General features: G+C 40.0%; 1 protein-coding gene across 1 annotated transcript in view; it reads left to right on the top strand.

The window, feature by feature from the left end:
* LOC126426914 (transcriptional repressor NF-X1) overlaps positions 1 to 25,271 on the top strand; it is a 264,170-nt gene that overhangs the window by 159,776 nt on the left and 79,123 nt on the right. Inside the window, exons 12-13 of the mRNA XM_050089018.1 lie at positions 891 to 1,090; positions 18,749 to 18,970. Coding sequence (XP_049944975.1) covers positions 891 to 1,090; positions 18,749 to 18,970 — 422 coding nt within the window. The remainder of the gene's footprint in view (positions 1 to 890; positions 1,091 to 18,748; positions 18,971 to 25,271) is intronic.

Below are 25,271 nucleotides of genomic sequence, written 5' to 3'. Positions count from 1 at the left end.
ACGATGGTGGACGTATTGAGCATTTCCTGTAAAGAACATCATCTTTCCTTTGTCTTACTTTGTTATGCTAATTATTGCTATTCTGATCAGATGAAGCGCCATCTGTCGGGCATTTTTTGAACTTTTGTATTTTTTTGGTTCTAATAAAACCCCGTGTCATTCCAAGCTTGTGTGTCAATTTGTACACCTCTATCTACATTATTCCGTGATTTATTCAGTTTTCAAATTTATACTGACTTTTTGATGACCCAGTATTACAAGCTACACTGGAGCGTCTCCACATTTTGCAGGCTTTCTCCACATTTTGCAGGCTTTCTCCACATTTTGCAGGCTTTCTCCACATTTTGCAGGCTTTCTCCACATTTTGCAGGCTTTCTCCACATTTTGCAGGCTTTCTCCACATTTTGCAGGCTTTCTCCACATTTTGCAGGCTTTCTCCACATTTTGCAGGCTTTCTCCACATTTTGCAGGCTTTCTCCACATTTTGCAGGCTTTCTCCACATTTTGCAGGCTTTCTCCACATTTTGCAGGCTTTCTCCACATTTTGCAGGCTTTCTCCACATTTTGCAGGCTTTCTCCACATTTTGCAGGCTTTCTCCACATTTTGCAGGCTTTCTCCACATTTTGCAGGCTTTCTCCACATTTTGCAGGCTTTCTCCACATTTTGCAGGCTTTCTCCACATTTTGCAGGCTTTCTCCACATTTTGCAGGCTTTCTCCACATTTTGCAGGCTTTCTCCACATTTTGCAGGCTTTCTCCACATTTTGCAGGCTTTCTCCACATTTTGCAGGCTTTCTCCACATTTTGCAGGCTTTCTCCACATTTTGCAGGCTTTCTCCACATTTTGCAGGCTTTCTCCACATTTTGCAGGCTTTCTCCACATTTTGCAGGCTTCGACGAGCTGACGTGCGAGTGCGGGGCACAGGTGATCGAGCCGCCGGTCCCGTGCGGCACGCGGCGCCCGACCTGCGACCGACCGTGCCCGCGCGAGCACCCCTGCGGCCACGCCCCGCTGCACAGCTGCCACTCCGAGCCCACCTGCCCGCCCTGCACGGTGCTCGTGCAGCGCTGGTGCTACGGTGGACACGAGGTACGTCCGAACGGGGGCGAGTAGTACTGGCTCTAGACTTCCCAGTTCTGAAGTATGTAGCCTAGACCTTGCAGACCCTTCCCTTCTGTGATAGTCCTTTACATCATTATTTACTAGGGTTGACACCTTCAGCTATATCTATAGATCTAATCTTATTAGCAGTTGACTTTGGTGTTATGTTCCTTTTATCTTCAGGCCCCTCTATGATATCAGGTAATCTTTTGTGTAATTGATAATTATCATTATTCATCTCATGTTTTGTTGTTGTGGTCTTCAGTCCAAAGACTGATTTGATAGAGCTCTCCAAGCTACTGTATCCTGTGCAAGCCTCTTCATCTCAGAGTAAGTACTGGAACCTACATCCTTCTGAATCTACTTTATGTATTCATTTCTAGGTCACCCTCTACAATTTTTACCCTCTTCGCTTCCCTCTGGTACTGAATTAGTGATCCCTTGATGCCTCAGAATGTGTCCTACCAACTGATCCCTCCTTCTTGTCAGGTTATGCCACCAATTCCTCTTCTTGTAAAACAATAAACTGGTAGCAAAGATCGCAGGAATTCTTTTTATTCTATGATTAACGGTTTTGGTGAAACTAAAACCGCCATCATCGGATCTAGGGAGGACAGAAAACACTATAAAAGTGGGCTTCGATTCAACTTGCATAACATGTATAGATATAAATTTAGTTACATACCTTAGGACACATACACGTTACAACATCAAGGCAAACGATGGTGATATCAATAGTTGCCTATAGCACACAGGCCTTGCAAAATTTGCACTTGTATGTGATGGAGACACTCAACATTTATGTCATCTCTCTTGGACGCCTATGTGCTACTTACGACAATTTTGTAAGGCCTGCGTGTTATAGGCAACTATTAATATCACCACTGTTTGCCTTGACGTTATAACCTGTTTGTGTCCTAAGATCCGATGATGGCGGCTTTAGTTTTGCCGAAACTGGTAATCATCGAATAAAAAGAATTCCTGCAATCTTGGCTACCAGTTTATTGTTTTACAAGCATCTTTATCACTCCCACATAAGCACAATGTGCTCCCTACAAAATTCCTCTTCTCCCAAATTTTGTTCAGTACCTCATTAGTTATGAGATCAACTCATCTTATCTTCAGCATTCTTCTGTTGCACCACATTTCGAAAGCTTCTGTTCTCTTGTTGTCCAAACAGGGCTACGTTCCATACAAATAATTTCTGAAAACACTTCCTGACAAATCTGTATTCAAAATAAACAAATTTCTCTTCTTCAGAAACACTTTTTTCCCATTTCTAGTCCACATTTTATGTTCCCTCTACTTTGGCAATCATCAGTTATTTTGGTGCCCAAATATCAAAGCTCATCTATTACTTTTAGTGTTTTGTTTCCTTCTATTATCCTTGTTTCACTTTTGTGAAACAAGCTACCTCCTTTGAAGACACTGCCCTTTCTATTCAAGTGCTCTTCCAAGTCCTTCGCTGTCTCTGACAGAATTTCAATGTCCCCGGCAAATCTGAAATTTTTTATTTCTTCTCCCTGAACTTCAATTTGCACTCAAAATTTCTCTTTGGTTTCTTTTACTGCTTAGGCAACGGCCTTGCCACAGTGGATACACCGGTTCCCGTGAGATCACCGAAGTTAAGTGCTGGCGGGCGTGGCCGGCACTTGGATGGGTGACCATCCAGCCGCCATGCCCTGTTGTCATTTTTCGGGGTGCACTCAGCCTCGTGATGCCAATTGAGGAGCTACTCGACCGAATAGTAGCGGCTCCGGTCAAAGAAAACCGTCATAATGACCGGGAGAGTGGTGTGCTGACCACATGCCCCTCCTATCCGCATCCTGATCTGAGGATGACACGGCGGTCGGATGGTCCCGATGGGACATTTGTGGCCAGAAGACGGAGTGCTTTTTTTTTCTTTTACTGCTTGCTCAGTGAAAAGATTAAACAACATCAGAGATACGCTACAACCCTGTCTTACTCCCTTCTTAATCACTACTTCCCTTTCATGAACCTCAACTCTTATAACTGCTGTCTGGTTTCTGGATAAGTTGTACGAGGGAAGATCGGAAAGTAACAGACAGTAATTTTGTTACCAGAAAATTTAATATGTAACAAAACAAAAACAAAAAATCACAAATGAACTTGCGTATTTTACTTACTTTTTCTACACAATCACCAATGTTCTCAATACATTTCCCCATCACAGTACTGATTTGAATATGCCTTGCTCATAGAAGGATGTTTAGTTGAAGTACAGCCATCTGCAGAATGTTGATTTTACTTCCACATCTGTTACAAAGCAGTGGTCAGCCAGGAATTTCTTCATAGCACCAAACAGATGAAAGTCTGACGGAGCAAAGTCTGAACTGTATGGTGAATACTCGGAGCACTTCACATCCAAATCTGGCTTTTTCTCACAAAGAAGAGCAGCAACATGGGGGCAAGGATTGTCATGAAAAATTTCAACAACCAAAGTTTTAATGTAGGCTGTAGCATTCAGAGTGGTCCTATGTTCACCAAAGTCCACCAATACCACACTTTATATATCCCAGAACACTGTCACATGCACTTTCCTAGAAGATTGAGTCACTTTGAATTTTTTTCATACTGGCGAACCAGCATGTTTCCTTTCCACAGAGGACTGCTTGGTTCTGGGCATGTATTGGTATGTTCATAACTCATCACCAGTGAAAATTTCTCTCAGAAAGTCATTCCCTTCTTTAATGTAAAGCAATGTTCGGAGCTTATTATCATTCGCTGGCCTTTATGGTTGTCTGTCAGGTTCTTAGGCACCCAGCAAGTAGTAACATTAAGAAATTTCATGCCATGAGCAATATCATACACCGCACCATATAAAGTGTTGAAGTGCTGTGATAACATTCGCTGTTGCACACACTGGTCGTTCAAAATTTCTGTCTCAATGGCTCCAACATTCTGCAGGGTTGCAGCTGTTACCGGCCATCTGGAGCATGGCAGATCACTAATTTTTACACAATCCTCTTGGAAGAATGCACGCCAATGGATACATCGTACAGTTGTCCCCATACATGCCATGCACGTCCCTGTGAATTTCACCCAGCTTATGCACCTTGGCCCACAAACATCGAACTACACTTCACTGCTCTTCACAAATTGGCAACAGTAACATACACACCATATTTGTTGTTCTGGCTTCTCTTGCTAGTGCTGCACACGAGAACATAATACCCACTGTAGTGCAAGCTTCAAACTGTGTCTTTGTGAAGTTTCAATGTTCCATGTGCAATAAGAGACGAGAAAAAAAAATTATTGTATGTTAATTTCTGAATCCCTCGCCCCCCCCCCCCCCCCCCCCCTCTTTTGTAAATAGCCTCTTGCTCCCTGTATTTTACCCCTGCTACCCTCAGAATTTCAAAGAGAATGTTGCAGTCAACATTATCAAAACCTTTCCCTAAGTCTATAAATGCCGTAAACCTAGGTTTTTCTTTCCTTACCCTGTGACTCACTGGAAGATGAATATACGAAGATACTTCAGCTACTCCCCTAGTTGGACACACTAATAGCAACCATCAATACTGCAATACTGACGCAATGACTTACCTTAGAACATAAATTAAAGCAAATCAGACCTACATTTTTAGTTTCTGGAACTGTTGTCTGGAATACATTCTTTGATTTTCAGAATGTTGTAGGTGAAAATACTCTGTGAAAGGTTACCGACAACTTGTACAGAAAACAGACTGCAGTTAGAATCTAAGAACATGAAAGGGAAGCAATGGTAGAGGAGGGAATGAGATAGGATGTAGCCTCCCGCCCTCCCCTGTTATTCATTCTGTACCCTGATTTTTGAATGATCTTCCTCCACATTTCTCGGTTATTTCCTGCTCTTTTCCACCACTAGACTCCCATACTGCTGAGATCCACTATTGCGTCATCAATCCATCTTCCTCTAGGCCTCCCTTTTCGCCTAGCTGAATGGATCATCATTTTCTTTGGAATTTTATCTTCTGCCATTCTCTCCACATCTCCTAGCCATAACATTCATTGTGATTTCACAGATTTTACTATGTCCCTACCTTTTATTAACACGTGTAGTTTGACATTGTAGTGTGTTCTCCAGCCTTCTTCCTCCCTTATTGGACCATAGATTTTGCATAGTATTTTCCGCTCAAAGGTTCTTAGTGCACCTTTTGTCATGTTCTGTCAGCAACCATACCTCTGACCAGTATGTGATAGCCAGGCGGTCTAGGGAGTTATATATTGGCAGTTCTGTTTTTCTTGTAACAAGGCTGTTTATGAAAAGGTACATATTTGCAAAGTAAGCTCTGTTTCCTGCTTGTATTCTTTCCCTTATAGCCTCTCCAATGCTGTTATCATTTGTTATTAGGGCAGCCAAGTAGTTGAAAGAGGACACGCCTTTGAAAATTTCCGGTTGATGTTCATGTCTTTATGGGTTCTTCTGGCCTCAGAGTTTGGCATTACCATATATTTTGTTTTGTTTTTCATTTACTATGAGGCCAATTTTTAAGCCTTTTCTTTCCATTGCCCGATATGTTTCTTGGAGTGTATTGATATTTCTTCCTACTAGAGCAATCGGTGTCATCAGCGTATGCACATATCTGGCTAGTTTTCATGAATATGGTGCCTCTTTTGTTGATTTCATTTACTGCACTATACAGGGCTACATTGAATAGGACAATGGAGAGACTATCTCCATGCTTCACACCTTTATTAAAGTCAAAGCATTCACTGTTCTGCTAAGGACGTTCACTTTTGCTCTTGTCTCTGTCATTGTCACTCTGATTAGTCTTATTTGTTTAGCACATGTACCAACTACTTCCAGTGCTCTGTATAGTTCTTGCTAGTTGACACTGAAGGCTTGATTGAAGTCAATGAATAGGAAATGCAGATCTATATCACATTTGTAGAACTTTTCCATCATTTGTCTTATCACAAATATTTGATCAGTTGTTCCTCTGACTGGTCAAAAGCCACACTGATATTCCCCTAGTATGTCTTCTGTATCCTTTTGTTTAATATACTTGTGAAGATCTTATAAGCTGTGCTTAGGAGTGTTACACCTCTATAGTTTTCAAATGCAGTTCTGCCCCTTTCTAATAAATGGGGATTATTATTCCAGTTTTCCAATTATCTGACAAAGTTTGTTTTGTACATATTTGATATTGAGGGTAGTTCCTTTATTACTGCCTCACCACCAGTTTTTACTAACTCGAGGATTGTGCCATCTTCCCCAGGGGCTCAATTGTTTTTTGACTTGTGCACAGCCTGGGAGACCTCTTGTAGTGTTGGCTTTCTTGCCTCATTGGTTTCATTGTCTACTTCCAGCTCCACTCTTCCCTCCTGTGTGACTGTCTCTTCATCTTATAGGCTGGTGCTTAGTGTATCTTTGAAATACTCTGCCCATCTTCCCACTATGTGTTCTTCTTCCCTTATCTTTTCCCATCTATACTGGAACATCCCTTTATTTTTGGCTGGAATCAGTTCTTTATTTTACCTGCAGCATGATAAAACTTCCTTATTTGACTGTTTCTTTGGCTCTTCTAGTCCTCAGAATTTCTTGTTAGTCCACTGTCTTTTCTGTCTCTTGCACAGTCTGTTCGCTCTTCTCCTTAATTCCCTGTATTGTTCCACATTATTTCTGGTTTCTCTATGTAGTACTTTTGTTCTTGCCCTGTTCTTTTCCTCAGTTGCTGACCTGCAATCTTTGTCAAACCATTCCTGGGTTCTTCTGTTCCTTCTTATGCCTGTTATTTCTTCTGCAGCATCTTTAGTTGCTTTTTTTTTTCAATCCTGCTCCATCTTTCATGTGCTCCTACTGAGGTCTCTTCATTGCTCAACCTTTTTTTTTTTTTTTTTTTTTTTTTTTTTTTTTTTTTTTTTTTTTCCCCCCCCCCCCCCCCCCCCCCCATTGGGGATTATCAGTTTGACAGTATTCCATTTCATCACCTCTCCTGTACTGTTGCCATTTGTTAGTGACAGTTTCTCTCTCTCAAGACTGATTTTATGACAATGTGGTCTGTGTCACAGGTTTGGTCCTCTGCCGCTCCGTATATCCACAGCTGACAGGGATTTGGTGTGCAATCACTAAAAGATGGCCAGTCTGATTGACTACTCCACTGACTGCTTACTTCCTTTTGTGTGGGAAACAAGTAATTGTAATAATCATATTATTCCTTGCTGAATTGGTTTAATATGTCTACATTCTTGTTTTCTTGATGTAGTGAATATTTTCCAGATCTCCATATGGACGTTCATTGCTCCCTATTTTTGCATTAAAATATCCTATTACTACCATCAGGTTATATTTAGTTACTGCACAGCATACTTTTCCAAGTCTTCGAGAACTATTCTTTAATTGTATCCTCTTTTTCCTTAGTTAGTTCATGTGCATTCATTATTGAAATATTCCTAAATTTCCCTCTCAGTCTGAGTCTGTGCATCCTTTCATTTGTGGGTTCAAATTGTAATAGGCTTTTCCTAACTTCCCTGGTTATTGTAAACCCTGTTCCAAGTTGGCCTGTTCTTTCTTCTGGTTCACTATGTACTAGTGAGTGCGCAGGTTTATCTGTCTGCCCGTTTCCTTGCCATCTTATTTTCTGTAGCCCTATGACATCATATTTAAGTTTCAAAATTACATTGGCTATTTCTTTCATTTTTCCAGGCTGAAGTATTGTTCTCACATTCTATGATGCTGCTGTCAGATCCTTTATCCATTTCCTGTGCCGGAGTTGTGATACATGCTTTCCATCCAGTATCTGAGGCTTCTGTGGAATATCTGTAATATCCTTTTTTTTTACGGTATGGGGTTACTAGTTCTATGCCTGACACACATCCTGGAGGTCCAGGATTTGTATTAGGTTTACCGTATTTACTCGAATCTAAGCCGCATCTGAAAAATGAGACTCGAAAGCAAGGAAAAAAAATTTTCCCGAATCTAAGCCGCACCTGAAATTTGAGACTCGAAAATCAACGGGAGAGAAAAGTTTTAGGCCGCACCTCCAAATCGAAACAAAGTTGGTCCAGTGTAATATGAGACACAATTTAGGTCGAATGGATGAAGATACAACTACAGTAGTTTGGTTCGAGTTGTAAGCTTAACATTTAAGCTTTACCAAGTAGCCATTGCTATGTGTCAGGCGCTCCGTCCATATTTATACGGGTACCCTTCCTTTTTCATGTGCTTTGTCTGGTTTGAATCGATTGCTTGTTTTGCTTTTATCTGATAAGTGCCGTTCTCTTTGTTACAGGTGTTTACATCACTCGAAGCTGAAAATGCATTATTGTACTGTGTCATGCATTGTTTGTCGCATTTTGATAATGAATGTTTACAACCTGTCGTCGCTCGCGGCATGGCTTGCTTTTGTGCACCCTTCCGCCACTTACAATAAAAAAAGGGAGGAATTGTCTCATTAGCGAAACAATGGCAAGAGACTGCTATTTGTTGTTACTTACACTACAGCTTTCTTTTGTAATGATCAACAAGAACCATGCGTATGATAGATGATGTTCTGAACGAGAGTTAAGCGAAAATTTTTCTCCGTTTGAAAAGTTTTGCAGACGCCTCTTCAGTACATTACATTCTGCACAGAAATTAGTCATCTTACATTTAAAAATCCAGTCAGTTGCCGTGCTTCATTTCTGACTGTATCAATATACAGCATAAGAATAATACGAATGTAAACATGACATGATACGTATATTTTCAGAGTTTGCTGTTGTCTCACTCTAGTTTCCTAGTTTGCTGGGATTTAAATGAGATAGCAGCAAACACGAAAGAATACATGGGATAAAGTTTACATTCTTCTACATTTTCTTTTAATTTATTTACTGACGCAGAGGTTTTGGCACCAGTATATATCTTTGTGCCTGCAAAGCATGCCTGTGTAGTGCTACATATATTTGACAGCATAAGATGTGGCGGCACCTACCAACATTTTTCAGAACTTCCGTTTACTCTGTACTCGATTCTAAGCTGCAGGCGGCGGTTTTTGGACTACAAAAACCGGAAAAAAAGTGCGGCTTAGATTTGAGTAAATACGGTACTCCTGCAGGGAAGCTGGTTTCACTAAGTCTCTAGAGCCCTCCCTGTCCTATGTCGTGGGACACATGTCATCTGGTTCCTCAGTAGAGACCAATCAGGCTTGGGTAACCCTGCCTGTAGCTACGCTACCACTTGGCACAGCTCTCGACTTCAACAAAATACGCAAACTCTCCTGCACGGCATTGAAGGTGCCTACTGTAAGGTGGTGTCCCCTCGCAGGGTCGAACAAGTGCTAAAGGAAACAAAAGAGAAATTCTGAAAAGGAATTAAAGTCCAGAGAGAAGAAATAAAAACTTTGAGGTTAGCTGATGACATAGTAGTTGTATCTGATGGCGAAGGGCTCAGAGGGTCAATCAGTCAAACCAAAGTGCACAGTGTCTTTAGCACACTGACTCATGTTGCGGAGGACAGTAAGTCAAACCTTCGTTTGTCCATTTCGATATATATTTCCCGTGATTTTCCTAAATGCAAATGCCAGCTAGATTGCTTTTACAGTGCATGGCCGATTTCCTTCACCTTCCTTGAATCAATCTAATGGCTTTGATGTTGATGGGACGTTAAATTCCAATCTTCCTTCTTTTTCCTTATCGGAAGATTAATTGAACAAAATAATGTATAGTGTTTTAAAAAGAGCAGTAATAAGGTGAATATCAACAAAAGCAATGAGATGTAGTTGAATTAAAGTAGGCCACTTTGAGGGAAAGGAAACACTAAAAGTCATATGCAAGGTCTGCTATTTGGGCAACAAAATAACTTGTGACTGAAAAGAGAAATTCGAGTGTCAGGAAGTCTTTCTGAAGTTATTTCTCTAGAGTGCAGCCTTTTACATAATTTTTTCAATCATCAGTTAGAAATATATTTTTATTACACTTTACCAATTGCAACAAATCAATCGGTCATCTTCAGAAGCCTACAAAATTAGGGACATTATAAATCTTTATACCTTGGCTATACATTTATGTGTACCTGAGTTGAGACCTGAGTCGAAACAAGGCCCCGGGAGTAGACAGCATTCCATTAGAACTACTGACAGCCGTGGGAAAGCCATTCCTGACAAAACTCTACCATTTGGTGAGCAAGATGTACGAGACAAGCGAAATACCCTCAGACTTCAAGAAGAATATAATAATTCCAATCCCAAAGAAAGCAGGTGTTGACAGATGTGAAAATTACCGAACTATCAGTTTAATAAGTCACGACTGCAAAATACTAACGTGAATTCGTTACAGACGAATGGAAAAACTGGTAGAAGCCGACCTCGCGGAAGATCAGTTTGGATTCCATAGAAATGTTGGAACATGTGAGGCAACACTGACCCTACGACTTATCTCGGGAGAGATTAAGGAAAGGCAAACCTACATTTCTAGCATTTGTAGACGTAGAGAAAGCTTTTGACAATGTTGACTGGAATACTCTCTTTCAAATTCTGAAGGTGGCAGGGGTAAAATACAGGGAACGAAAGGCTATTTACAATTTGCACAGAAAGCAGATGGCAGTTATAAGAGTCGAGGGGCACAAGAGGGAAACAGTGGTTGGGAAGGGTAGTGAGACAGGGTTGTAGCCTCTCCCTGATGTTATTCAATTGTATATTGAGCAAGCAGTAAAGGAAACAAAAGAAAAATTTGGAGTAGGAATTAAAATCCATGGAGAAGAAATAAAAACTTTGAGGTTCGCCGATGACATTGTAATTCTGTCAGAGACAGCAAAGGATTTGGAAGAGCAGCTGAACAGAATGGACTGTGTCTTGAAAGGAGGGTAAAGATGAACATCGACAAACCTAAAATGAGGATAATGGAATGTAGTGGAATTAAGTTGGGTGATGCTGAGGGAATTAGATTAGGAAGTGAGACACTTAAAGTAGTAACAGGGTTTTGCTATTTGGGGAGCAAAATAACTGACGATGGTCGAAGTAGAGAGGATATAAAATGTAGACTGGCAATGGCAAGGAAAGTGTTTCTGAAGAAGAGAAATTTGTTAACATCGAGTATAGATTTATGTTTCAGGAAGTCGTTTCTGAAAGTATTTGCATGCAGTGTAGCCATGTATGGAAGTGAAACGTGGACGATAAATAGTTTGGACAAGAAGAGAATAGAAGCTTTCGAAATGTGGTGCTACAGAAGAATGCTGAAGATTAGATGGGTAGACCACATAACTAATGAGGAGGTATTGAATGTAATTGGGGAGAAGAGGGGTTTGTGGCACAACTTGACTAGAAGAAGGGATCGGTTGGTAGGACATATTCTGAGGTATCAAGGGATCACAAATTTAGCGTTGGAGGGCAGCGTGGAGGGTAAAAATCATTAGAGGGGGACAAAGAGATGAATACACTAAGCAGATTCAAAGGGATGTAGGCTGCAGTAGGTACTGAGAGGTGCTTGCACAGGGTAGAGTAGCATGGAGAGCTGCATCAAACCAGTCTCAGGACTGAAGACCACAACAACAAGTATATTACCGAAACTTACTTAGTATTGGTTTAGCATACGTCAACGTCATCTTCACAGAAGCATAGTGCCGTGATATGTCCAGAAATGTACATATTGTGTGTGATTATTGTAAACACTGATTGACAATTTATGGTAATTGAATCACAGCTATGTACATGTCGAGACGCTAGCAGCAAGGAACATATATATAAAAGCATATAAAATATAACTGGAGTGTATAAAGAAGTCGCATATCATACTTTTGAGAAAAAATGGCACATAGCTCTAATATATTAAAGGAATAGGCTAGTTGTCATATTTTAGAAGAGATAATGTGCAGTCAAAATAATGACTGTTTTTTAATGTAAGTTGATTATTCAACTAATTTTTGAATTTTGGTGGGAATGTTTTTATGTTTCAAATTCTGCTAAAAGATTCATTTTGTAGCCCTTATCAGCTATTTGAAAACTTTTACGTAAGTGAAACAGGGATCAGTAACAATACAGACATGAAAAAAGTGGAAGCTTATGCGACACGGTGCTACGGAAGAATGTTGAAGTTTAGATAGGTAGAACAGATAACTAATGAAGAGGTACTGAATGCAGTTGGAAGAAAAAAGCAATTTATGGTGCAACTTGACTAATAGAATGGATCGGTTGATAGGACAGACCCTGAGGCATCGAGGAATTGTGAATTGGTAATGGGGTAAAATGTGGAGGTGGTAATGGTTGTAGAGGGAGGCCAAGGCTTGTACTCAGTAAGGAGATTCAGTTTGATGTAGGTTGCAGCAGTTACACAGAGATGAAGCAGTTTGCACAGGCCAGACTAGAGCGGAGAGCTGCATCAAACCAGTCTTTGGACTGAACACTGCAACAGAAACCACCACCACCACTGTGTTTGCAAAATAAGTTGGAATTGGTTCCTCCTGTTTATGGGAACAACTAGTCCTCTATTATAAATGTTCTCAGTACACTTTTCACATTAATTTTCAAGATAAATCTGTGCTCCTGGCAGTACTCGCCATTTTGTTTGTCAGGAAACAACTGGTAGAAATGATGGAGATGTAAATGATGCTACGGTGCCTGCTTTGGCCAGAGGATACCTGGGTACCGTCAACAAAACGTCATCCGTTTCATCTTTGTTTCCATCACAGTTTGCAATATGGCATGATGGTTCTGTGAATTTTGATAATGTTATTCCAAGTAATATTAAATTTGGTTGCCTTACGAGGAGAGGTCCCCAGGTGTGGAATCAACTTCCTGAAACCATTTATATGGGGGCGTAGGCATCGCACCCTGCAGTGGAGGGCCCTCATTTTTGAGTAATCAGCAAAATGTAATTTCAGAATTTCTTGTGATCCACTACAACCTTGAAAACAGCAGTCATTTCATAACAGCACTGTAGCCTAGTAAGTAATTTGTCTGGTACAGTGAAGTTTGTGGGTACAGATCCTATTTAGTGTTACTTACAATTTTACATCATAGTTGAAATGACTGCAATCAATATTTTTATTCAATTATTTGGTTTAAATATAATGTTTTCAGTTCTAATCCTTTGCTATGTCATTTAACTTTTTTTGTAGCTCTCCTTTTTTGTTCCTTTTATTCCCTTTTTGATGTGGAATCTTTGTTCGTGAGACTTTAATCGTTTTGATTTATCTAATAATATTTAAACATTTGAAAATATTGATGTAAGGGTTGAAAAATCTATTTATATTGGCTGTGTAATAGTGAATATATATACACCACACACACACACACACACACACACACACACACACACACACACACTAGGTAATCGTCATGCAAACATTTAAAACATCAATTCTTCTTGCAGCCTAGGCAAAGTAATGCAGATGAAGAATTAACCAAAAGAAGTTTTTATAAACAAAACAAAATTCAAGGAAAATGATAGCAGTAATAACAGATGTAATAACATGGATGACAATAACAAAATAATGTAAAGGAAGCAATTGACCTGGCAGGTTACCCGAGGGCATTAAAGGGCTGTTTCTTGTACTTCGGTAGGCGCCCCAGCCTGGGATCGAATCTGCCGGACAATTTAACGGTGAGGGCCGGTGTGCTGGCCAGCCTGGACGTGGTTTTTAGGCGGTTTTCCACATCCCTAAGTGAATACCTGGCTGGTCCCACCGCCTCAGTTACACAACTCGCAGACACTTGAAAACATTCGCACTCTTTCATGGCTTATACTGTACGCAGACAGTTGGGGTACACTACTTCCATCCAACGGGGTGCGGGGTGGCGACAGGAAGGGCATCTGGTCACCCTCTGACACTAACCTCGCTAAATCCATAGTAACAAGCCTGACCCCGCGTTGAAGTGGGGCAAAGGTCCGAAGAAGAAGAAGATGAATGTAAAGGAAGCAATTAAAATGAAGTAGCACTTTGTGGAATCCACATCAGTCTTTCATTAAAAATTTTTACTTTGTCTAATGAACAGTTTCATTCAGTTTAATCAGCACCACATCTGTCTTGTCACCTTAAACTAGTAAACAAAACAAAGCTTATAGTCAAGATTAGCACTATTACAAGGTATAAAAACATAATTGTACTGTGTTACACATTCAACACACAGTGTAGAATCACTGACAGCATACAAGTAAAAGTTTGGAATCAAAAATTGTTAAGGCTTTTGTGGCCACTTGTTGACAAACTGTCTTTTGGCTATTGTCTCAGGTTCTTCGGCCGATGTTTGTCTGATGATTTTTCTCGTGTTTCGCGAGCACGAATGATTATCATTCTCAAAGTTTCACCCTCCGTTGCTGGTGGTGTACTGGAGTCGAGCTCGCGGCTGCAGACTATACAGGGTGTTACAAAAAGGTACGGCCAAACTTTCAGGAAACATTCCTCACACACAACGAAAGAAAATATGTTATGTGGACATGTGTCCGGAAACGCTTACTTTCCATGTTAGAGCCCATTTTATTACTTCTCTTCAAATCACATTAATCATGGAATGAAAACACACAGCAACAGAACGTACCTGCGTGACTTCAAACACTTTTGTTACAGGAAATGTTCAAAATGTCCTCCGTTAGCGAGGGTACGTGCATCCACCCTCCGTCGCACGGAATCCCTGATGTGCTGATGCAGCCCTGGAGAATGGCGTATTGTATCACAGCCGTCCACAATACGAGCACGAAGAGTCTCTACATTTGGTACCGGGGTTGCGTAGACAAGAGCTCTCAAATGCCCCCATAAATGAAAGTCGTCAGGGTTAAGGTCAGGAGAGCGTGGAGGCCACGGAATTGGTCCGCCTCTACCAATCCGTCGGTCACCGAATCTGTTGTTGAGAAGCGTACGAACACTTCGACTGAAATGTGCAGGAGCTCCATCGTGCATGAACCACATGTTGTGTCGTACTTGTAAAGGCACATGTTCTAGCAGCACAGGTAGAGTATCCCGTATGAAATCATGGCGGTGAATCGAGGAAGTACAGTACATACTGACGAAGCTAAAATGAGATCTAACATGGAAATTAAGCGTTTCCGGACACATGTCCACATAACATCTTTTCTTTATTTGTGTATGAGGAATGTTTCCTGGAAGTTTGGCCGTACCTTTTTGTAACACCCTGTATGTACCTAGTGCACTAATGTGCAAGGGCTTCTCCGTGGTCAGCTTCCAGTCCAGTTCTCTTGCTACAGCCGTCGCATGTAGCGACAGAACTTCAGAACCGTGACAACCATCATTTTCCTCCACCCACCCTACTTTGCTGATCTACTTCCTTGTGATTTATTCCTCTTGCTGAACATGAAATTGAAATTTGAAGGACGGCACTGTGACTCTGTAGAAGAGAATCAAGCAGAATCATGACTATCTTTGTACATAATTCAGCCAGCAGACTTCCAGCATTGCTTAGAACAATAGAAAAATCAAAGGATGTGTTTCATTGAAGGAAGGAGAGTTTTGTGCAGATTTTGCAGTTCATAGGGCAGTACCTTTCGCAGCCTCAGTTAAATTATTTGTTAGTACTATCTCTCTTTTTTTATTATTCAGTACAATTACACAATAACATAAGTGTCAAATAGTCAACCACGTGCAAATTAATGTTATTTTCTGCCAACAAACACGACATCTGCAAGGGACAATGAGTGACATAGTGATGCGTGTGCCACCACCACTAGACTTGTGCCAACTGAGTGTTTGATAGATGTAAATGCTTTATCCAATCAGCAGCTCCCTGTGTGTTATATATGTCAGAGCAATTCTATGGTAGCATCACTATGGTCCACACGTAAAGTGTCGATGGGAAAACCTCACTATAGTCTATTTAAAATTACTTGATAGTTATTATCTGTCACTTGCCACTATAGTGTTGCCACATCGGCCACTGGCTACCAGGCAAGTCACTCCACAAAACAATCCTCACTGACATTTGGTTGCAGATTATAGGCGACACAGGCAGATTCCAGTTGAAAAAAGAGTTATGGGTAGTAAAATTACAATGAATAAAAAAGTGAATACAATGATGAAAATGACATGGCAAAGAATTAGAAATAAAAAAATCAGATTTAAACCAGGTAATTGAATAAAAATGGTAATCAAATTCTTTTGTTTATATTTAGAAATAAAAAAAAAGTGGCATTTGACAAGATCAACTTGCCAGGTTGATACGCTAACCAATACTGAGTTCTATTTTGTACTGTGATCACCCAGTCGCAACAATGAATTGCAGCCTTCAAAAACTAGGTTTTACCCAATGTTGTGTGAAGCTTATTTAATGTAAGCCAATCTCTCTGATATGTGACACCAAATTCTGTCTTGTGCGGAAGTATCCAATAGTGTTTAATTATTGCTGTATATGAGACGTGTGTGTATTTCATTAGCATCATTATAAGTGTGTTGTTTATGGTGTGGTTATCGTGCTTGCTGAATTACAAAATAAAAGTGCCAGAGCCATGTGACACAGATACATCAAGAAAGAATGCCACACAAGGAATTGGAAGTGAACTGACCCAAGTGTTGCAGCAGTTTTGCAACAGCTGATGGTTTGGGCATGACACTGAGTGCTCTGATTGATTGGAAGAAACCAGCTCCAGCGTGTCAGGTGTTAATTACAAGTAATTTTAATCAGACTACAGAGGTCACAGTGGTCTGGCTCACGTAATTACTTCCCAGTTCATTAATAAATAAATGAGAAAGAGAGAATTAAAGTTATTTAATGTTCAAAGAAATGGTTTTCCTTTTACTTGTCTTCCATTTGTTCCTCATTTATTATTCAATTTTGCCTTTGGCACAGTATTTTCAACGTTATGATCCTGCTTTCGTAATTGATTTCAGGGTTTCAGTTTTTTGATGTTAGATGAAATGTTACAGGCCAACATATAATAGAAAAAAATCTTCTAATTGCCTGCGTCCTTAGTGTAGTGACTAGTATTCTGTCCTGTTTCATATTGTTCGTTTTATGCAGAGTATAATAAAGCCTATCTTAATGTAAACTGTTGTAGCTGCCCATGTATTGTGCTCTTACTATATAATTACAGACATATTACACCACATATGTCAGCTCTTTGTTTAATGGTGTGCTTCTAGTAGTCCAATAGTTGAGTTGCTTCCATTTTGTCCACAATATTGTGATAACCTATCCTACTATCTTCTTCAGATGCTGCGAGTTTTGCTGTTATACCTGCCCAGACTCAGCCGGACTTTGAACTATTATTGGTCTCACATCGATATTTATAGCTGATTGTGAATTTGACCTGAGTAATTTGGAGGGGGTGTTGATCTTATACTTATTAGGTTTTCTTCTAATTTCATTTAAATAGACTCCTTAATTATGGTGTCAGAGAAAATTGGAATTTGCACCATGATACTAGTCTCATTGTATTTCATTTCATAATTATATTCGAAGCAGTGCTCAGCGTCAGCTGATTTTTTTTTTTTAGTCGGATGTGATGCTGATGTTCCTTGCATCTCTTCTCAACTATTTTGATAATCTTCCCCACATAAGATGTACCATATTTGCACGGAATGTGATATGCACTCGGCTTTTAGAGACCTAGATTGTCTTTATCATGACAGAGACAACTCTTTATCTTAGTTGAAGGGAGCAAAATACATTAGATGCTAGTTTCCATAGGAGTCTACCGATCTATCTGGATGTTGGGATGTTTGATAAACAATTCTTGGTTTCTCTTTCTCTGTTTGTCACAACCTCTTTTTCATGTGTCCTCAGTTTTGAATGCAATGCCCGTTTAATTTGAGTGTCCGTAACCATTCTTTGAGAATACTATTAGTAGGTGTTCTAGTACTTTGACGAGGCTTTCCCTGTGTGAAAGTGTTAAAGTTCTATAGAGAAGAGCCTTTAGCACCAAATTTTTTTGTGATGGATGGTTGTGACTCATTATTATTATTATTATTATTATTATTATTATTATTATTAATGTATTTGTGCAAATAGAAGTGACAAATGAAAATTTGTACCATAACTGGGATTTGAACTCTGGTCTCTTGCTAACCACGTGCCTCCCTGGTATGGTGGCTTTGCACTACTGCACGGACTACCCTAGCACGCATCCCTAGTCAATCCAAAGTCCCATTTGTGCCTCAGGCCACTTGAAATTCCCCCTAAACTCAAAAAAACATTGCAGAGTCTCTCCAACTGTGTTGGAAAGGCACCTCAACATCAAACGAAACAGGGGATACTGTCTAAGACCCAGTATAGGTGCTTTAATCAATTGAAATTTTATTATTGTTGTGCATATATTACGCATGAAATGGAAACAATAACCTGTCAGGACGCCTGAATGTGCACAGTTAATCAGTTGCACCGATACGACCTGAGAGGTCAAGTCTGTTGTTGTTGTTGTTGTTGTTAGTCAAGGTGTAATGCGTGCATTCTAGAATGCCTGAAAAAAAAAATTTAAAAAAATAATAATAAAAAAATATTTGCAGAGAAATGGCATTGTCGCAGCCTTCGGTGGTGTTTCTACAACAACCTTTCACTCTGTATTGGAATGTGAGCCCTTCTAGAATGTCTTGTCAGATTGAAATTGTATTCCAGACTGTAATTCCACCGTGGAATGTCGTCTGTCACACACCTACTGACTGAGCTAACGGAGCACGATTTGTGTTCCGTACTCGTAGCTTCTCTTCTGCCAGTGCCAGTACCTGTCTTGCTACTGATTACACGTGTCACAATGCTCTCGAGGTGACCACTGTCGTCATTGCAGCTGCGGAAGGCGGTACCGTGCCACCAGACGGAGCTGTCGTGTGGCCGGCCGTGTGGGAAGGACCTCCCGTGCGGGCGGCACACGTGCGCGACGGCCTGCCACGCGGGACCGTGCCCGCAGACGTGCACGCAGCCCTGCACCAAGCAGCGCCAGCTCTGCGGACACCCGTGTGCGGCACCTTGCCACGACGGGCCCTGTCCCGACACGCCGTGCCGCGAGATGGTGAGCACCCACGAGTGTGCATGCTGTCTGATCAGTCTGTCTTACTTCTTTATGCATTTATTTACCTTGTCAGTATAAGGGTCTTTGAGTTTTCCCTTATGTCTAACCAAATGTGCTTTGTAACCCAACATTTCAGTTATTTGGCTATGTGTATAGTTCAGTTCTTTTATCTTGGCGGTTCGCGCATGCCCGCCCAGATGCGGGAGATTGCTGCGTTCCCAGTTGCTAACGACGCACGCGCCAAGAGAAGCAGCGCCATAGTATAGTATAGTTCGCAAACTTATGTTTAGGGGGGAGCGCGCAGTTTATGAAGTAAACCTACCACGGCCGCATTAACCCTTTCGCTGCTACAGAGACGTGCGCCCCGCATTCCGAGCTGTGCGCGATTTTGTCAACACTGCACTGCTCGCATGTGCAGACACATGGTGTTTAGACTGCTTTGACACACTTTATCATTCGATTTCACAAAAACTATTTGGCCCAATAATTTGATTTTTACACATCTTCTGGACTGGTACCTTCCTCCCATAAATGACTTAATTTTGTTTCGATGTTCAACGCAGTTATTGTGCAGTATTATGTGTAGTAAACCATTGCACGAAATTTTGAAGAGTTTCCAGAGGTAAAAGTTCATAGCGTATAGTTTCCGTATGGTCGATTTTAGTTGCCACTAGAAATTACATTCAATCTAATAAAATTCGTGAAGTAAGACACTTCGATATTGTTTTTAAATAAAGAAAATATTAAGCACAGAACAAGGTTTGAACTCGGAACCTTTTGCTTTGCAGCCAAACACTACAACCATTATGCTAATGCAGCTCGTCATTCAATATATATTCCGAAGGACTTTAATATAGCGTGCAAAATACTGACAAACACTGTTGGTATGACTATGAATTACTCATGTTTCGTCGAAGTACAATAGGAAAGAAACAATTACCGCTGTTCTTTATTGCAAAAAAGTGGTTAGTGAGAATAATACAAACCCCTTTCCTTGCTATCGCCTGCATGAGCAGGCTTATTGCTTGTTTGGTTCAATTAATTAATAGAATATGAAGCAGTTGGTATAAAGAATGCTTTTTCCAAACTTTCTAGAAAAGAACGTGTGCTATCAAGACATTGCTTCTGTTCAATTAATTTATTTATTACTGAACGTTTTTTAAAACTGAAGACACTCATCCGTGCTCTGCACTGCAGTCGAGATCTGGCAACGTCATTCTCTGTTCATTGGCTGACTGTTTTTTGTGACGTCAGATGCGCAGAATGAACCTAAACTCGGCCGCCATCGTAAATGACGCGCACTTTAGTGCATGAGTAATACGTAACAATATACAGGGCAAGTCACATAAGAGGCAACATCCCTTTTCTTTGTGAACTGTTGGAAATGTCAGACCAAAATCGCAATATTACAAAAAGGATAGATTACTACTAACCATATAGCAGAGATGATAGGCACAACAAAAAGACTGTCAACAAGTAAGCTTCCGGCCGTAAAGGCCTTCATCGGAATTAGACGTCGTACACACACATGCCCATGCAAACACACATACTCACACAAACGCAGTTCACACACACATGATTGCAGTTTCTGGCTGCCGAGACCAGACTTGGGATTTTAAGGAATTGATAGAAAGTGGGGAGGCGCACAGTCTTGTTCCATGTTTAACACTTTGTTGTCCAGCCAGTTAGAAAAATTTTGACCCCCAGAACGAGCCGCTAATGTCGTTATTCAAAATGTTGCTGCTGCATTTTTGCTTCAGATACCTTAAAATCCAAAACACACTAAAAAAAAGACCAAGCTCCAACGGTATTTTCATTTTCTATTTTGCACATCTGATCCTGTAGGACCAAGTTGAGGAGCCTATCTACATCTACGTACATACTCTGTAAGCTGCCATACAGTGCATGGCAGCAGTTACGTTGTACCGCTACCAGTTATTTCCTTTCATGTTCCACTCGCAGATAGAGTGAGGAGAAGACAACTGTCAATATGTGTCTGCATTAGCTCTATTAATTTCTCGTATCTTATCTTCATGGCCCTTACGTGAAACATGTTGGTCGCAGTAGAATCATTTTGAGTCAACTTTAAATGCTGCTGCTCTAAATTTTCTCAGTGGAGTTCGTCGAGAAGAACATCACCCTCTCCCAGGGATTCCCATTTGAGTTTCTGAAGCATCTCTGTAACACCAGAGTTGTTCAAACTTACCAGTAACGAATCTAGCAACCTGCCTCTGAATTGCTTCGATGTCTTCCCTTAATATGACCTGATATGAATCCCAAACACTCAAGCTGTACTCAAGACTAGGTTTCACTAACATTCTATATGTGGTCTCCTTGACAGGTGAACTGCCCTTTCCTAAATTTGTCTGAAGTCGATCATTTGCCCTCCCTACCACGATCCTCATGTGCATGTTCCATTTAATATTGCTTTGCAGTGTTACATCCAGGTATTTAAATGGTGTGACTATGTCAAGTAACACACTACTAATGCTGTATCCAAACTTTACAAGTTTATTTTTCCTGCTCATCCACAATGACTTTTCATGTTCAAGGAAAAATTTCAGTACGTGAAATTAACAGAGACGCAATAATGTGTAGGCGAAATAATGTTTAGGTGAATCGTATCCAGATGACAAACTCTCAGTATATATTACCGTAATCAACAATACAACACAGGAATTAGCTTAATTTTTCCCTAACAGAACAAGAGTCAGCCATATGGAAATTCTTCAGTTTAGAATTAAGTGTGCGATGATTATTGCCAAGATTTTCCATTTCTAGTGGTAGTGTATTGAAAATGGCTTTCAGCAAATATTGCATGCCTTCCTGAACAAGAGTCAAGTAGGTGTGATCGAGATTCACTTTCTGCCTAGTATAAATTTGTTGAAAGGTACTATTTCTTGGAAATTAGCTCATATTGTTAACAACAAACAATGTTAAACAAAATATACAGTGAGAGACCGATGTCAGAACTCCCCTACTCCTGAACCAGGGTCTACAAGAACAACATACACCTCATATTGCTTGAACTGCCCATTTTGGAGTCAAGAATACCCTTTGTGAATGGGATGAGTTCCTCCACAATATAATCCTGTATGTCATAAGCAAATGAAAATAAACGATGTGGACTAATTTTCATGATGGACTCTCACTTATTGAAGATACCATTGTATTAGCAAATATAACAGCATTCAGTTTTTGAACAAGATCCTGAACATGGGCTTTCCTTTACATTTTACTATCTATCTGAGCAACTAGAAATTTTAACTGTTCAGACTCATTAATCATATGCCGATTTTGTGTAATCAAAATATCAGTTTTAGTGGAATTGTGTGTTATAAACAGTAAAAACTGAATCTTACTGCCATTTAGTACCAGTTTATATTCTATAAGCTTTTCTTGAACTGCTTTATTTGATACATTGCCTATGTTGCACTCAAAATCCATCACTGCCAAGCTAGTCCCGAGTTACAAATTTTACAATAACGATGACAGGAACAAGTCTTGCAAACCCATATTGCTGCTTCATTTCAGTTGCAGGAATTGTGTCAGGAAAGTGTCCTCGTATAAGCCTATTGCTTACAGCTACAATATAAACAATTTCTTGTGCAGTGTTGTGCTTTTCTGGAACAGTCCTTCACCAGTTCCTTCAGACTGTTCCCACTGAGAGATTTCTTCCACCGGTCCATATACTTGTTTAACAGCATTCAAAAGATCTCAAAATGATAAGTATATTTGTATAACACTTCTTAATGTTGACGATGAAATGTTTCGCAAAAGTGTCTGAGAAAAGTATTAAAATTGAAAGACCAGTGTCAGATAGTGTGATGTGAAAATCACCAATTGGTGTTCTCATGCCAAGCTCTGCCATTGTATCAAGCCTTTCAACTGTTACTTGTTTTTATAAAAGCTGTTTATTTAAACATGAGTACGTATGTAGATTTCACACAGTTTTCCTAGGCCCATTGTTACACAGTAGAAGTTAGTATATATACATTATCTCATCGAAAGTATCTGTACATGTTATGGTGGACGTCAGCATGGGGTCTGTCCAACACGTTTATGATGACTTTTAACTCTCCTGGGGTCACTTTCAATGACATGTCAGAACGTCAGTGGGATCAGGAGCAAAAGATCCCAAAGGTATTCCCATTGTGTTCGAGTTGGGACTTTGCACAGGCTAGTCCATTTCAGGAATATTGTTGTCTACCAACTATTGCCTCATAGACGCTGCTTTATGACAAGGCGCATTTTAATGCTGATACAGTCAGTTATCATCTCCAATCTATTCTGCTACTGTACACTGTAGACAACACTGTGAAATGTGTTTCTATCCTTCCGCATCTAGTATTTTCTTAAATGCAGTAAGGGGACCAGATTCTGGTCATGAAAAACACTGCCCACCGTAACACCACCTCCCCCGTACTCCACCGGATTGCTACAGGGTATAGTGTGATTCATCACTCCAAATCACAGGTTTCCAGCCATCCACTGTAAAGCGGTGTAACTCCTTACACCACAAGTGTCACCGAGCATTAACTACAGAAAAGTGTGTGTTGTGAGGAGCTGTTCAACCATTGCACCTCATTGTTTGTAGGTCACTATATAGAGTCACTGTGCTCGCTGGACTTCTGGTAGCATTTTGTGACTTGTGAGTGATTCCTTCTGGTGATTTCATGCTATTTTTTACAACCACTTTTAGCAGCACTTGATGTTTGCTGTCCATCATTACACGAAGTCTGCCTGATATCGGTTTAGTCGTAGTTGTTCCTTCACATTTCCACTTCACACTCATGTCATTGAAAGGTAGTAATATCCCTGACGGATTTCTTACTCAGATGAAATACAATGACTAGTCCACATCGAGTCTCTTAGCTTTCCTGAGAGATCCAGTCTGCAGTTTTGCAACTCTACTGATAGCAAAATACTCCTCGCCTCCTTTTATACCAGCGGGTCCACCTCTTGGGGCATCTGATGATCTGATCGTCAATTCTGCATTGTATAGGTATATCCGCATACTTTTGATCAGATAGTGTTTTTCCATTTACAACAGTTTTTGGCTGTGCTGTATCTGTGTCATATAAAGTAAGACCAAGGTGAAATACATTTTTTCTCAGTAGGATATGTCCGTTTGTTTGTCACATGTAATGATGGAGAGCTCCTCATGGCAGTGTTTGCAGGACATCATACTATTGCAACCACCTTGCCTTTCAGTTTTAGCGCACATCTCAGATACTTTTGTGAAGAATTTCAACACCAACATTAAGAAGTGTTACACCCTATAGCCATTATTTTGAGATCTTTCAAATTGCATTTAAAAAGTATAAAAAAGCATACTTGCTTCAGTATCTCTGGTGGTCCGAGAATTAGTTTTAAACATACTATAAAGTGATGTGCCCATCTGCCTACTATCATTTGTCAAAACCCTCAATTCAGTACCTTGAACGGTTCACTAAATAAGAGGTGCAAGTTTTAGGGGATTAACACTGTAAAGACAATGTAAACGATAATGGTGTTTACACTGTACTGCAATATTGTACAGGAAATTGAGATGAACAGTCAATTTGATGTAGGATACATGCAGTCTATCAAGTAGGGAAACAATTTCAAATTTGCCTAAAAAAGCTAGAACACATGCTTGCTGTGTGATTTTGTCAACTCATCTTGTCCTCTTACGCCACTGGCATGGGTGGCTATTTTGTTAATATTAGTAATTTAATCCTTCTTTACGCAATTTTTTTCTCGGTAACTATAATTTAGTACACATTTAGATCTGGTTATGGAACATTAGAAAAATGTTCTAAAAAAGCTTCCACTTACAGTTTTCGAGAAAAGTTGATTTTTTTGGTACTTCACACATGCGCAAAGCCGCACATGCATAGTCAATGCATAGGTTGTAAAGTAAGCTCAATAGGAAAAAGCTGAAACATTTCAAAACTATAGAATTAACAAAAACAGTGAAAAAAACTTAAATGTTATCTTCATTTAGAGTATATTTGCATGCAACTAAGTGACTTTACATCCGAGAAATGAGGTGAAACATATTGTCCTTATTCACACAAATATTTGTTTAATATTTTTCTTATAAAACAAAATTTTGAAACAAAACTATCAAAATTACAACAATAGAGAAAAAACTTAAATGCATTGTAATCAAAATACCTATAAGTTATTTAATTTTTTTGTGGAATGAGGTGAAATAGTTATTTGTCTTATTCAAGTACAAATTTACTTTATGTTTTTCACATGAAATAAATGTCTTGCCTTTGCACTTTGGATTTTTTGCACATTGTTCTTTCCT

Source organism: Schistocerca serialis, chromosome 11, assembly GCF_023864345.2.
Source record: "Schistocerca serialis cubense isolate TAMUIC-IGC-003099 chromosome 11, iqSchSeri2.2, whole genome shotgun sequence".
Classification (NCBI taxonomy): domain Eukaryota; kingdom Metazoa; phylum Arthropoda; class Insecta; order Orthoptera; family Acrididae; genus Schistocerca; species Schistocerca serialis.
The sequence above is the reverse complement of the archived record's forward strand: the minus strand, read 5'-3'. Positions and strand labels throughout refer to the sequence as shown.